Here is a 16,150-nt window from a genome sequence, read left to right as displayed (position 1 = left end):
TCTGGTTAGTCACATTGTACTGCTATTATTTTGAACACGACTGTATATCACATACTATATTTCATTACTCTGCCATGGACTTCCATATACTTCTATTACCGTGATAGTGTGATACTACATAAAGTATTTTTAGTAAGGGTTTTAATGCAAAAGTCTTACATATTGTGCCTTTAAGCATCCCTCTTGAACCAGATTTGTTTATCTTTAGATGAAACCAAGCATAAAGCTGCACAGGCATAACATTTGTATTGTTTTTATATTAGGTACATTTCTCAAATAACTGAATCCAGAATTTGCAAAACAAAGACTACAACACCTAACTGCATTCTAGCACGCATCCATGTGATCAAGAGGGTTTATAAAAGGGCAACACCTTTTGAGAGACTATGAATGAATGGATGATCCAGTGAACGTCCCAGTTGTCACACTGAACAGCTTGTGAATAGAAAAGCTTCATTCAGCATATAGCGTGAACAGAAAAGGTTCCAGAAACCTTTTAACCCATTTAAATCAGGGGGAAAACATTGGCTGTTGTGCTACACTTTGCTTTTTTAACAGATTGCTTTAAATATTGACATTCTTTTCAGATACAAAACCCCAAGATAGATAAAAATCCGCTACAGTCTGAAGAAGCCTTCAAAGCCTTTTTATTTGTATTGCTCAGCAGTAAAAAGTACAGTTTATGTGCTACAAAAGATTAGACATGATTTAGTTGTTTTCTAGTCAGCTAAGCAATTACGGCTCCCTCTGTGTACACATCTAAAACTCATGCCAGCACACGCAAAAGGACGGAAACGATGAAAAAACACACATTTAAACTATATATATATATATATATATATATATATATATATATATATATATATATATATATATATATATATATATATATATATATATATATATATATATATCTGCTAACCACACAGAAGAAAAATGAGATATGTGAAGAAAAGATGACGATGGTCTTAAAACAAGTTACCAACCTTGGCGGCACATGTTCGAAGAAAGTACAAAATAAAATAGTTTCTCTTTATGTCTTTATATCTAACAATTACACTCTATTACATCCAGTGATATCATTGACATTCATCTAAAAAAACTGTACAATAAAGCAGTAAGCACTGAGAATCAAATCAAAGAGAAATGTAAGGAATTCATTTTGGTCTCATTTATTCTCGTCAATGTTCACACAAGGGACAGATAGACAGACAGAACCACAAGCACACTCGCTCACCCTTCACTAAGAAAAACGTGTCTTCTAACAAAATATATATATATATATATTTAGCCAACCTGTGAAGCAATAATAGTGCCATTTTTATCAGAGCATGACATAGCAAATAAACAAGTGGTTTATTAAAAAACAAAACAAAAAACCTGTTGCATTTCCACTACAGTTATACAGTATAATGCTTAGCCCTGCTAAGTTGAACACAACACATACAATATGAACAGATATGATGTGAAATGTGAAGCACAGTAATATTACCATACAAAGGGCTTTGTATGAGGCATTTCATTGGCATTTAAGCATTTTTTTTCTACTTGCTTGTGCAACTGTCAACGTGAATTTTAGGGAGTGACGAAATCTTGATAGTAACAAAATCCTGTTTCATATAGTCTAAAGACAACATACACCTCAAATCAGAAAAGATTCATGCAACAAGACGTATACACACATGAAAACATCTCAGACATCTAAGGAATGGGACAATTGTCGTTTTGTCTTTTGGCTGGTGACTCGACTGGGGACAAACATCTCAGAAAGTCATGATTTATCCTCCATCAAAAATGCAAACAGGCAATCAACTCCACGAGGGAAGCGAGGGTTGCTGCAGTGCCCACTGGACCCGTCCCAGAACCGTTCCAGAATCAATGCCCTTTACCCCTGCATCCCCTTACATACGGAATTCAAGTGCGGCAGGCTTTTTTAAGTAATCGTATTAAGTATTTTGGGTAACGTCACAAGCATCCTTACATGTTTCTCAGCACTCTGCACCACCAAAGCCACTGGAACATAAGAGCAACAACACTGTTTTTATTCAAAAAAGACATAAAAACCCTTATCACAATGAAGCATTGGTAGAAAATCCACATCAGAAAAATATGCAAGGGCTCCCCTCATAGTAAATATCATTTGTTCTTTTTTGTAATATTCTTTAAGCTCCTTGAAACCAGTTTCATATATAAACCGCAGTCTCTGAAGGTTCACCACATATATGTATAGATATATATATATATTTATTCATTTATATATATATTCTTAAAAAATGCAAGCAAAGAAAAGGAACTGGAAAATCCTCAGGGATTTTGTCTCCTTTTAATAGTGTGTTTAGATATCAGAGGCCTTGTCTCTGTTGATAAAGAGAGTCTCTTGGCAAAAGGGGTTAACCAGAACCACGCCGCTGTCGCTGTAGTCACCATTAGGGGGCAGACACGTCTCTTGTTCCTGAAACACAAAGAAGAACATTAGCACTGTATACTTGCTGTCAGGCTAACTAAGAGCTAAATCACTCAAGAACAGCTGCTACAAAGCTAAATGCAGTTAAGGTGAAAGGAACAGGATCTATGTTCTGAACAAATGTGCATTTCTATGGTGTACTGATTGAGTTCTATCGCCATGGAGACGGCATGTGAAACAAATGGGAGGAAATGAAGGAAGAAGCAGGTTAAAATTGCACCTGTGGGGAAAGACGACTAATTATGAGGCTCTAGATTCTAAGACGTCATGTATTTGGTCACACATCAAAATGAATCCATCCATCCAGCTTTCCTCATATATCTATCTAAAAACTGACTTGTGAAAAGGATCAGATAAAGAGTCAACTGGAAGCACTGGTAGAGAGAAAAACAGAGGACAAAGGAATAAAGGAAGGGAGTGGATGTCTCTGGCGCTTCTCTAAGAGAGGTAAAGGAAGCTATGAACACCTGGGTCACCGGCATCCAAAACATGATTCATCATCATCATCATCATCACCATCATCATCATCATCATCACACTCCTGTCAGAAAAGGCCAGCAAGCAGGAATGAAAAGGTGGAAAAAAGAAGCATGGAGAGGTTGAAATGGAAAATGTCAATGAAGGGATTATGGTAACAATCCGACAAAAGGATCTGGAATAAAATGACTATAAACTGGAGGGTTAAAACAAAAAATGTACATCTGGACACCAGATGGCGTTATATAATGTGAATGGGAAATCATGCACTCTTAGTTATCATTAATTGAGTTTTTCAAGCACACATTGTCTTGATTGCAATGATTACTGTTCATTTCATAATGATACACCAGCAAGGGAAGAAGCCATGAGGGCTGTCGAGCAATTAAAATTTTAATCTAAATAATTACATGATGTGCTGATTAATTAATCGCACATCATATTTGGCTGAGAAATTACCCGCAGATCATTTAAAGTGCCTCTATTATGCTTTTTCAAATATTGTGTGTATGATATAGCTGTCTGTGAATGTAAACGCTCTGCAAATTTGTAAAGTCGAAAGTGCAAAAGTGTAGCGTCAGTTCTGTCAGTTCTTGTTCTTGACTAACGTGACGTTAGACAAGCTGGCATCAGCTGACTGTCAGCTGATCACGACCACCTACTATAGAAATTCGATGACTGTTGCTGCGTCCCAAATCGCCAACTTATACTACGTCCTAAAAGTATGTAGCCTACTCTTTTTGTGAAGAAAAATTATATCCTTTTGAGTGTGTAGCAGAAAAGTACAAAAGTACAAAAGACATACTACTTCGCCATCTTTAACGGACTGTCGGTTAGTTACGTGCATCCCGTCACCGTTGAACTGCCCTGTCAATCACCGTCAGATTCGTCACAGTTCAAATCCTCCACATTCAGATTAATCTCTTACCGTATCGGAGAGAAATGTAGCCGCTCGTTGATCTGCCATTTGTGTGTCTTTAATGCAGAGACTCTCCTCATGTGTTTGCAGTTTAAATATAATGATGTATTTAAAAGTTAATGGCCAAACATGTCATTAAAAAAGTTCACAATGCTGCTGCAGGTGAAATATAATGTGGACAACACTGAATAAATATATTTTTGTCAGGTTAAATATTGATAGTTGGTCACTCAAACCCCTTTATCTAAACTTCTCTACTTAACCGTCGGACTCGCACATCTGTCATGTTTGTAGTTTTTTAGCGCTTTCTATTCGCATTTGTAGTTCTAATCAAATCCTCATCCAACTCGCAATGGGTTGTGGGCAATATCAGCCGTTAGAGTGCCCATCGATCAATACTTTGAATTTGGACCGGAAATAGTAAACCATCCGGGAATCTTTGGAATACTCTTTTCAACATACTACGATTTGGGACATACTAATTCTATTTTCAAATACTATTAAGTTAGCCTGACAAGCCAAACCCACATCAAGATGTTTGGTCTGGAAACTGACAGGGCTCAATCCGAGGGGCGGGATAAACAGTTGTCTTTTAAACTCCCTCTGCACGCAACAGAATAGCGCTACAACCAACCAGAGCAACGAAGAAGGCGAAGCGGAGCTAGTTGACAGATTAAACATTCGCCGTATCTGGTCGTCAAAACTCTGAACACATCTTCCCTACTTAATAATGACTTCAGTGCCGTTCTTTGTTCTTTTCTTAAAGAAAAGCTTAAATCCAAGTCTTCCAGAGTCGCGGGCAAAGCGGATTCATTAGACCCGCCGTTTGCCAGCTTCTTTATTTCCAAGTAGCACGCAACTCTGCCATCATTATTTAAGCCCGCCCACCAACTATATACACAATGTGATTGGCCTGACCAGAGTTAGCTCAGAAGGGTATTGAGAGTTGCTAGATGACACTCGCAGCAGATTAGATTTGCTGCCGCTAGGGTGCGTCTAGATTTCTAGGCTAGGAGACCTCAAAAACAGAAGTAAGAAGCTTTCAAATAGCATAATAGGGGCATTTTAAAGTCATTCTTGTGTTAAATGAGAAAAAAGTATTTGTAATACACAAACCTTTAGGCTACATATACATATACAGTCTTGTTCAAAATAATAGCAGTACAATGTGACTAACCAGAATAATCAAGGTTTTTCGTATTTTTTTTATTGCTACGTGGCAAACAAGTTACCAGTAGGTTCAGTAGATTCTCAGAAAACAAATGAGACCCAGCATTCATGATATGCACGCTCTTAAGGCTGTGCAATTGGGCAATTAGTTGAATTAGTTGAAAGGGGTGTGTTCAAAAAAATAGCAGTGTGGCATTCAATCACTGAGGTCATCAATTTTGTGAAGAAACAGGTGTGAATCAGGTGGCCCCTATTTAAGGATGAAGCCAACACTTGTTGAACATGCATTTGAAAGCTGAGGAAAATGGGTCGTTCAAGACATTGTTCAGAAGAACAGCGTACTTTGATTAAAAAGTTGATTAGAGAGGGGAAAACCTATAAAGAGGTGCAAAAAATGATAGGCTGTTCAGCTAAAATGATCTCCAATGCCTTAAAATGGAGAGCAAAACCAGAGAGACGTGGAAGAAAACGGAAGACAACCATCAAAATGGATAGAAGAATAACCAGAATGGCAAAGGCTCAGCCAATGGTCACCTCCAGGATGATCAAAGACAGCCTGGAGTGACCCGTAAGTACTGTGACAGTTAGAAGACGTCTGTGTGAAGCTAATCTATTTTCAAGAATCCCCCGCAAAGTCCCTCTGTTAAAAAAAAGGCATGTGCAGAAGAGGTTACAATTTGCCAAAGAACACATCAACTGGCCTAAAGAGAAATGTTCTTTTTGGGTCCAAGGGCCACAGGCAGTTTGTGAGACGACCCCCAAACTCTGAATTCAAGCCACAGTAAACAGTGAAGACAGTGAAGCATGGAGGTGCAAGCATCATGATATGGGCATGTTTCTCCTACTATGGTGTTGGGCCTATTTATCGCATACCAGGGATCATGGATCAGTTTGCATATGTTAAAATACTTGAAGAGGTCATGTTGCCCTATGCTGAAGAGAACATGCCCTTGAAATGGTTGTTTCAACAAGACAATGACCCAAAACACACTAGTAAACGGGCAAAGTCTTGGTTCCAAACCAACAAAATTAATGTTATGGAGTGGCCAGCCCAATCTCCAGACCTTAATCCAATTGAGAACTTGTGGGGTGATATCTAAAATGCTGTTTCTGAAGCAAAACCAAGAAATGTGAATGAATTGTGGAATGTTGTTAAAGAATCATGGAGTGGAATAACAGCTGAGAGGTGCCACAAGTTGGTTGACTCCATGCCACACAGATGTCAAGCAGTTTTAAAAAACTGTGGTCATACAACTAAATATTAGTTTAGTGATTCACAGGATTGCTAAATCCCAGAAAAAAAAGTTTGTACAAAATAGTTTTGAGTTTGTACAGTCAAAGGTAGACACTGCTATTTTTTTGAACACACCCCTTTCAACTAATTGCCCGATTGCACAGCCTTAAGAGCGTGCATATCATGAATGCTGGGTCTTGTTTGTTTTCTGACAATCTACTGAACCTACTGGTAACTTGTTTGCCACGTAGCAATAAAAAATATACTAAAAACCATGATTATTCTGGTTAGTCACATTGTACTGCTATTATTTTGAACAAGACTGTATATATATATATATATATATATATATATATATATATATATATATATATATATATATATATATATATATATATATATATACAGATAAAAACCTAGTTTGGCTACCACACTGTAAACATTTTTGGTTGTTTTTTGTTGGTTCAACTTAAAAAAGTAAGTAACCTGGTTGCCTTAAAATTGTGAGTTTATTGAAATTAAAACTTTGAGTTGATACAATGAAGGAAATGAGTTTAATAAATAGAAACTCAAAATATTATTGTATCTGAACCACATTAAAAAAAATGATAAATCATGAAAATAGCACTATTTGGCATGTTTCACTGCATCATCAGAAATAACACACACAATTACCCAATATGCTTACAAAATCTTTTAATAATATTTTAATAAAGGTTGTCGAATCTCAAAAATGTTTCATTGTATTAACTCAAAATTTTAATTTCAATGAACTCAAAATTTTAAGGCAACCAGGTAACTTTTTTCTAAATAATTTTTTACAGTGCAATATTCTTCCAAATATCTTCTGTAATGTTCCACAAAAGAAACAAAGTAATCAAGGTTTGGAAATACAGGAGGTAAAGTAAATGTAAATGAACAGAATACAACATTTTGGGCAAACTATCAAAACATGAAATAATTGTTTTAATGAAATGATACTCTAAACAAGAAACTAAAACTACCAGTAGGTGGCGTTATCTGTCTAAATTAATCATTCATTAATTGATTGATTGATTGATTGATTGATTCATTCATTCATTCATTCATTCATTCATTCATTCATTCAATGATTTGTTCAAACAGCTGATTCATTCAGGAATTCTGTAAATGACTCTCTATGAATGGGTCATAGAATCAATGGTTCAGCTGATTGAATCTACAAAAACCAGATTGATTCAAAAACGAAACACCGCTGTGTGTTGTTCGAATACAACATAATTACGAAACTATATAAACATAAGCAGCATAGCTTTTTTGTTCAGCTAAAAATGACTGGAAGCGGAGGACACCGGATGCCAGACACATTGATTTTACACTCTTACTGAAAAATAAGGTAGATAGGCAGTTGCCCTGCTTTATGTTCATCACCAATCAACTGTATGAAATGTAAGATAATCTACATGTGTCTGGATTCCATAACTAATTAATTAAAATAGCGTGTTAATTTGACAGCCGAAAGTCATCTATACTTGTGCCATTTAGACAGATATATAATTCAGATGATCATTCATAGAGTAAATCATATGAACAACAAAATATTTTGTCTTCATAAAAGCATAAAGTTAAATGAACGTTTAATGGCTGTAAATGGCAAAAACCATATGCTAACAATATGTAAACATTCTTCCATTTTTGTTGGCCTTCTCTGCACTTTTAAATGATAGTATAGTGAAATGAAGTATAGTGAAGTAGTGTTGTGAAGCCAAATGATGGAGAAAGGAGGGAGGAACAGGATCATGAAATGTTGCGAGCTGGAATTTAATCCAAATCAACCACACAAGCACCGCAGCTCAGTATTTCAGAGCACATGCGTTAACTAGACATGTAGGAAACATTCAGGGGCTTGCTTAGAGAACTCACTCAATCAGTTGTGCTGCTTTCCAATTCACCTGCTTATATACTATACACAACAATATGTACTCTGTGAAAAAAAAGATTGTGTAGCAGAAGAGCAGGTAAGTTTTGGGATATGCATAATCACATCTTTAAAGTCGGCGCAATTGCAATCGGCTCTTTTCCAGTTGCATATTTTTGGTCTTATTGGTGATTATTGGTGAACGATTCATCCATCTATGTTTCTTTTTTTATAAAAACGCGACCCAAAATATCATAACATGTTCCTTCAGTGAAACTTGTAAGAGCGAGACTTCTCTATAGTTGCTTGTGGCAGTTAAGCTGTTTTTCTTCTTTTCCAAACATTCACTCACTTGTACATCCCAATACGGAAGAAACTATCTGCATGTTGCTACTCCTGTTACATCAAGTCTTTAACCTCTTAAACTCCAAGGACCCTGATAAGGTATAAATTGCATCACTTTGGCATTTGTGCACAAAGTAACTTATTTAACCTTAATTACTCTGCGGCCTTTTCTGCCTGGATTTGGTCTAACCAAATCGAAAGCTTCCTATACCCACATACAGTGACCTAAAAACACAATTTTGGTGCAATTTTACAGGAAACCCTTAGAAGTTACATACAACAATGCTAGAAGTGATAAACATTTAAATTTAAATCTGAGCTGTAATACCCCCCACCCCCCAAAAAAAGAGGCACTTTATTTTTTTGGGTTATAAATTCATTTTTGAAAGTGTATATCTCAGGACATGAGTGCTCTATATTTCAGCAAACATTTGAAAAAAATATTTTGTGACACTTGGATTTTGCATTTATACCACTGTATATGGGGAGACATAGCCTGACAAGCCAGACCCACATCAAGATGTTTGGTCTGGAAACTCACCATAGACAGGGCTCAATCCGAGGGGCGGGATAAACGGTTGTCTTTCAAACTCCCTCTGCACGCGATAGGATAGCGCCAACCAACCAGAGCAACGAAGGTAAAACAGAGCTTTTTGATAGATTAAACATTCGCCGTATCCGGTCGGCAAAACTCTGAACACATCTTCCCTTTTTAAGAATGACTTCAGTGCCGTGCTTTGTTCTTTTCTCAGAGAAAAGCTTAACTCCAAGTCTTCCAGAGTCACGGTCAAAGCTGATTCGAAAGACCGCCGTTCGCCAGTTTCTGTGTTTACTAGAAGCACGCAAACGCAACTCGGCCGTCGTCATTATGGCCCCGCCCACCGACTCTATACACAATGTGATTGGCCCGGCAAGAGTTAGGGGAATACAGCTCAGAAGGGTATTGAGAGTTGCTAGACGACACTCGCGGGCAGATTAAATTTGCTGCCGCTAGGGGGCGTCTAGATTTCTAGGCTAGGGGAGACTTGTCTATTGGAGAGATTTGGGTAGGTGGAAATTATATTCCAAAAGCTATATTCCTCCCTTCAGATCCAGATGTCATTTGAATAAATTGTGCATACAACATGATACAGACAAAATAATTATTCCCAGAATTAGCTGCAATCTAGTAAAAACTGTCTGCAAAGTGCTAGAGCACACAAGGCCTGAGTAATACATTTTCAAAAATAAATTTAGAAACAAAAAATCAAAAAGTACCTCTTTTTTTGTTTTGTTAAATGCTTATCACTTTTAGTAGTGTTTTATGTAACCTGTAATATTATTTATCCTGTAATATGACACCAAAATATTCAGATCAGTGTATGTGAGTATGGGAAGCTTTTCAATTTGGGTAGTCCAGAAAATCCCCAAAAATGGTCTCAGAGGAGGTTAAACACAAAAAGCAGTGGCTAAAATGTCTGTCTGTCTGTACCTCAGCCTCTAGTGATTGTATCTCGCGTGGGAGCTCCACAGCATGGCGGGTAAAGTAATCCATGGTGATGGCGTCGTTCCAGTAGCTCAAGTTGTTCTCCTGAGTAGCTGACTTCTTCTTTTTCCTCATGCAGCATACGGTAAGTAGCACGGCTGAAGAGAAAAAGACGTGCATTAAAAGATTTATATTCAATATCAAACCATTTTAGCTTTAAGACCACATTAATAATTTTTTGAACTTTGTATGATGTGTTTCAGAAAGTTGTAAGCAAAAAATACTAAGCCACAAAGAGAATATTATGTTATCCTGCTTCTTTGGAAAAGTTCCTGTCAGAAACGATGACAGAAAGAACAAGTTTTCAAAGCTGGAGGAAGTGTGATATTGGTTACTCACAGCATGAGGAGACAGGCACGCTAATGGCAAGAACCAACCACACAATGTCCATTTTCTCCAGGCAGATTGTGTATTCTTTGTGAGGAGAACCCAGTGCAGGGTCCGACTGGTTTCCAGACCCCGATGGGCCTTGTGTGGTGGCTGGGACCTGCCTATTCATGAAGCTCCCGCTAGCTGTGGAGGGGGCCTCTGATGTGTCCGAATCATTCGCTGCAGGCCATGAGGCTCCAGTGCTGTTGATAATGTCTGTGACATTAGTCAGCGAGACAAGAGAATCAATGGTCATTTTGGTGGTTTTATCCCAACCACCTTGGACTTCCACAGAGCTTCCACTCTCCGCTAAAGTAGTGGGATTGGATGTGGTAATGTGGCTGGAAGGCGGGGATACCGCTGGGGAAGGAGACTGGATGTCAATTTGTGCCAAAGGCTCTCCCACCGTTTCCAAAGGGAGAGTGGGATTCTCTGTTGAAGACACGTCGCGCAATGTAATGGTGTGGTGTGGAGCCGACTGATATTGTACGGGATCAATGGGGTCTTCTACTCCCATCTTTTCAGTCTCTGGGGTCTCCAGAAGGCCCTTGGCACCGGGGGCCACAACACTTCCAGTCCCTGAGAAAAAAGAATGACCCGAGCCAGAATTTGTGGTTTGGTTTCCACCGTCCAAACCAGAAGCACTGATCTGATTTCTATGGACCAAACCTGAGTGCTCAAACCGGTTCACTGGCTTTCTACTGATTGTACTCGGCTTATTGGTATTAGTGCTAAAGTTCCGGTCTTGGGTTCTGGGGGTGAAAAACCCAGAGGTTTTTCCATTGAACATGCTTCCAGAGGTCAGTTGGGGCGCTTCTGCTTCTGGAAGAGGGATTTGAGGTGGTGCCTGATCCCTGGGACCAAAAAGATGGACCCCTGCTGTTGATGTCTGAACTATGGCAGAAGGTACAGTGGTCTTCGGTGTCTGGAATAGGTGGACAGTAGTGGGTCTACGGATGGCTTCTGGAGAGGCCAGTGCCTGGTTGTGCAGATCCCCAGTGCTGGGACCCTCCTGCCTCCTCAAGGGCCCCAGTGAGAGGGTGGCTAGGGTTCTGCTCCTCGATGACATGGAGACAAGTTCCCGAGGCGTTTGGCTAGGGTGAAGCTCCTCTGCAGAGAACACCAGCCCAACTGGCACAAACAGAATCAGTAGAACACCTGAGAAAGGAAAACAGACAGTGAGAGGAAGGTAGTCATAATTCTTTTATGCAAAATACTGAATCTCATCGCACCAAGTAAACATTTACTTCAAGCTTTATTATTCCATAATGAGCCTTACAGGACCATTCAGGGACGAGTCAAGGAGCAGTTTTTGCTGGTATGGTTACTAAGTGTCTGGATGACATCACCACAAATGGCCAAGACCCTGCTGTAAGGTTCAAAATGGTGTTTTATGTCACCACGTCATACACAAAAACATATATTTTATATGACCAGATGATCAGAGTGAAGTCATTGTTTCATCTGCTTGCCATTTTAGTTGCTATAGAAACCAAGATTCAGTTCTTAGAAGATGGAAGGCAGTGAAAGATGAGAGAACAACATCACAAACTATATCAAGAAGACATCTGAGTCTGAGTTCAATCCCAGCTACTGAGTGATTGCCATTGTTGTGTCACCAGTTGTTCAAAATGTGACAGTCTTTATGAGAAATGCGTTTCATGGTATACACACAGAACCCTTCTAAGCCTCTGCTTTTGTCTGATAGTCAGACCAAAGCTAATCACTCTGATTAACAACGGAGTCAAAATGACATGACACCACTGATTGCACCACAAAAACAAACAGTCCCAAATCCTTCACTACTGACTATCATAAAGTTTAGGGTCCAATTCTAACTACTAACTAGTTGCTCATTGGCATGCATATTTTGTGGGAATTGTAATCAAAGAGACTTATTAAGAGCAATTTGAACCAATGGGATCGCTTGGGGTTCTAAAAGAGACCTGGGCTGCATTTCCCGAAACCTTCTTAACTCTACGTCATTCTTAAGTTATACCTTAAGGTATCCCTTAACGTTAATATGTGTTTCCCGAAACGAACTTAGTTAAGAATACCTTCTTTAAGTCATACTTTCGTAAGGTTGGTCTGGACCACTCTTAGCTATACCTTATCACTATTAAAAGTTAATTCCACTAGTGGCCACCACTGTGAAAAAAAGCTTCTTTATATGTCAGTCTATCCGAATATAATTCCGAAGTTGTAATATACACCCAGTGTTCAATTAGGCTAGTTGAATAGTTTTTTTTTTTTTTTTTTTTTATGCAAGGATTAAAATTGTTATACGAAATTTCATAAATTTCTTTGTCATAAAATTTCATTACAAACACTAATGGTTGTTAGCTTTTTAATGATATTATCCAAAGGTACATCAGCTGGCAAACCATTAGACAGGAAAGGCTTAGGAGCCTATTTAAAGGGAATGATTGTGGAGGGGAGTTTAGTCAAACTTTGGCAGCGAGGCAGCGAATATAATTGTGCTAAATCAAAGACGGCGCTGTCCGCGGAGCCATTTAGTGTATGTGCACTATTTCATATGTGAAAACTTTAGTCCCTGGCTACCATGTCAGAAGCTGCTATTAAAAATAAATTTCGCCTACCACGACAGCAAATTCAGCAGCTTTTAGATCTTGTTGGATCAACTTTTTCGAGACAAACTGGACGGAGCTCAGCTACTAAAATCAGCTGCTGGCGGCTCTTCTCTTCTTTATTTTTTCTACGCCATATAGTAGCAGCTGATTATATGTTTTGCGTGTTGCGTTTTTATTGAGTAGGCCATCTAATAATATAAATTAGTTATTTACACAATAATGTGATGCAGCTGCTGCATGGTCAATCATCCCTGGTTGTGGATTAAATCAAGACACTATGGAAAATATATTGTAATAATTTAAATGACGCGTGATGCTCATGAGAATGGCTCAAATGGTGGTTGAGCATGAGATTCCTGGTTCGTGCACTCATTTCAGAATTATGTAAAATTTAGGTGCAATTTTGTATGATAAATGAAAGTTCAACTATTTCTGAAGTGTTTCTTTTATAAAGAACATAATTTTTCGCATAACACAGTGAAACAGCCCCTGCATAGAGTAAATAATCGATTCTTGAGCCATTGATAGAAGCCAATTCAGCACCGCCGCCACGAACAGCGCTTACGTCACACTTAAGAAGGTATACCTTAAGCAACCTCCTAAGGTATAGTTCGGGGAACACACCTAGAAATGGTATACCTTCAGTTAAGTTATACCTTTAGAGTCTTCGTAGCGCGCTAAGAGACAGCGTTATCGGGAAATGCAGCCCTGATTTCAGGAGGGGGGACCCAATTTGTCATTACAACGGCTCTGATATGTGACATGCTATATGGTTAGCATTGCCTAGTTAGGCTCTGTTGAAAGGTACTAACACCTACTGGGTGAAAAAAAAGAATCTTTCTCCACTGATGACCATTCAGGAGTATCCGTGTGTTCTGAGGAACCATTTTTTACAAGTTAATAAAACTAATAAATGAACATAAATTATTTAAAAACAATATATAAGATATTTTAAATAAACAGTGGGACTATATAATAAAAATATAATATGTTATAACATATCAAATATGTTATAATGAACATTTATGTCTGTATTAGTTAGTATTAGTTTATGTACTAGCATAGTTTATGGATATGCTATTAGCCTGATAGCTTAGTTTTTACATTGGCACTTAACCTATTCGCAATCATCCTCAATGTAATTATGTGTTAAATTAAGTGTTAAATGTCCAAATATTTCAGTTATAAATAAAACGAATTAATGATGTTCAATTATTCACTTAATATGCTATTATTATTAAAAATATAATTATATAATTAATTAATGATCTGTTAACGAAGTGTAAGATATTATGTTGGTTTTATTATCCACTAATTCGTTTTCATACACATTATATAGTAAGCTATGCAAATTTTAAATTAATACCATGCCTATTACCAGGCAACTTAGGATAAACATTAACTGACAGTTTGGGAAGAGCAGATTTCAAGGAAGGAGCCCATTTTTCTTAATGCTGCTTTCTTTTTAGGATGGCAGACATTTTATGCTGGTCTTTAGTAGCGGTCTAACAGCGCTCGTCAACAGTTTTGCAAGCCTGACGTGGTCATACTCAATTCTAGTCAGAATATGAGTCTGAAACTGCTCCATTGGGCTGTGATTATAAGGCGTGTTTCAACCGAACCAGGAAAGACATCAATTAGATAGACCTACAACCAATCAGAGCAATGAAGCGACGCATTGTCAAACGTCAACAGACAGAGCTCAACTGCTGTGTTGCCTAGTCCGCATTTTTTTTCCGCGGTTGTTTTATATGTCCAAGGGTTGAAGCGACTATTATGTGATATATACCCATGAGTGCGAATTTTAGCAGGCAATCTTGCCAAAATACCACACATTTTACCCCCCCAAACACCATTTTTTTACCGGAGAACCCCCCAAGAAGCTATTGTTTAGGGCTAGTAGTTGGCGGATTTTGTTGTAAAACTTGGCAACCCTGTCTGCACACACGCTGGAATAAACGATCTTAGCCGGTGTTGAAAAAAAAGAAAAGAATTTATTGATACACAGAGTACTTACCCAACATGATCATCATTTTTAAGAGAAATTGTGAAGGTGAATACATATACAAACAAGCTCTCCGTTTAGGATTCGAGTAAATATAATTCAAGCCCCTGTGATGACGTGCATGATTACGTTACTGTTTATCATCTGTCCGTCATCGTCTAAAGCCCGCCCTGATGATTTCATTGGTCCGAACAGTTTCTGTTCGGTGATAATTACTCCTCTATGGAGCGATGCCAGACTGAATTGCCCAACCTAAAAATGTTGTGGGCGGGGCTAGGTTCGGCTGGCATCCAGGCTACAGTGTTGCCACAGTTATTTGAAAAAGTAATCTGATTACTGATTACTCCTTTAAAAAGTTGCTTAGTTACATTACAGATTACTCGATTTTAAAAGTAACTAAGTAAGATTACAAGTTACTTTATTAGTTACATTCAGCAGTTTGCCGAATGTAACAGGCAACAGGTTTACCAATTGGAACAAACATCTGTTCTACGATTACGTTTCATTGGTCAAAAAGACAGCAAGTTGATTGTTTAAATGTTTAGTGAATTAGGAGTTTCCTACCAGTCAACAGCCACCCATGTTGAATAAGCTGTGAGAGAGTTAAACAGTGTTTCTTTCAAGACCCAATGCTAATTCATAATTACCATATCAAACACGAGCATGCCCATGCTAGAAACCTACATGACATGCTATGATGACAATATGACCATGCTGATTTCAAAGTTCACTACCACAGTACATAAGCTTTGAAGGTATTTGCCATGTCCATGTTTTTTTGGAATCAAAAGTTATTACATCTCCCATCCAGCAATTCCAATCCAACGCAGCATTAATAAACCATCATCCTGTAAATAAAACATGAATCATTGCTTATTTCACAACAAAGTGGCGCGTTTAGATCAGACACAAGCTCTAAAAGCTCGCTCCACTCTGCACACATTCTCAACAGACTCCCAGGGCGTTTAACAAGCCGTGGATCTAAAGGTTCACACCGCCACTGAAATCATCTGAGCATGAGATCCCGGTCCAATGTAAACACGCCGCTGTCCTATAAGCAGAGTCATGTTTTATAATTTATCATTTCAAAAATGTTAAAAGTTTGGAAATGGCTTTCAAGTCTGAAAAAGCTGTGATTACTCAGTAGTTTTGAC

At 38.2% G+C, this 16,150-nt stretch overlaps 1 protein-coding gene across 3 annotated transcripts in view; it reads right to left on the bottom strand.

The window, feature by feature from the left end:
- Positions 1-914: 914 nt before the first annotated feature.
- Positions 915-16,150, bottom strand: part of tmem108 (transmembrane protein 108) — a 106,037-nt gene continuing 90,801 nt past the window's right edge. For all 3 annotated transcript variants that reach the window (XM_067435109.1, XM_067435110.1, XM_067435111.1), the window contains exons 3-5: positions 10,371-11,558; positions 9,978-10,129; positions 915-2,452 (exon numbers count right to left, since the gene is read on the bottom strand). In XM_067435109.1, the coding sequence (XP_067291210.1) occupies positions 2,336-2,452; positions 9,978-10,129; positions 10,371-11,558 (1,457 nt within the window). In that variant the 3' untranslated portion in view covers positions 915-2,335. The remainder of the gene's footprint in view (positions 2,453-9,977; positions 10,130-10,370; positions 11,559-16,150) is intronic.

This window comes from Pseudorasbora parva, chromosome 24 (assembly GCF_024679245.1).
Source record: "Pseudorasbora parva isolate DD20220531a chromosome 24, ASM2467924v1, whole genome shotgun sequence".
Lineage (NCBI taxonomy): Eukaryota > Metazoa > Chordata > Actinopteri > Cypriniformes > Gobionidae > Pseudorasbora > Pseudorasbora parva.
This window is presented reverse-complemented; position numbering and strand designations above follow the sequence as displayed.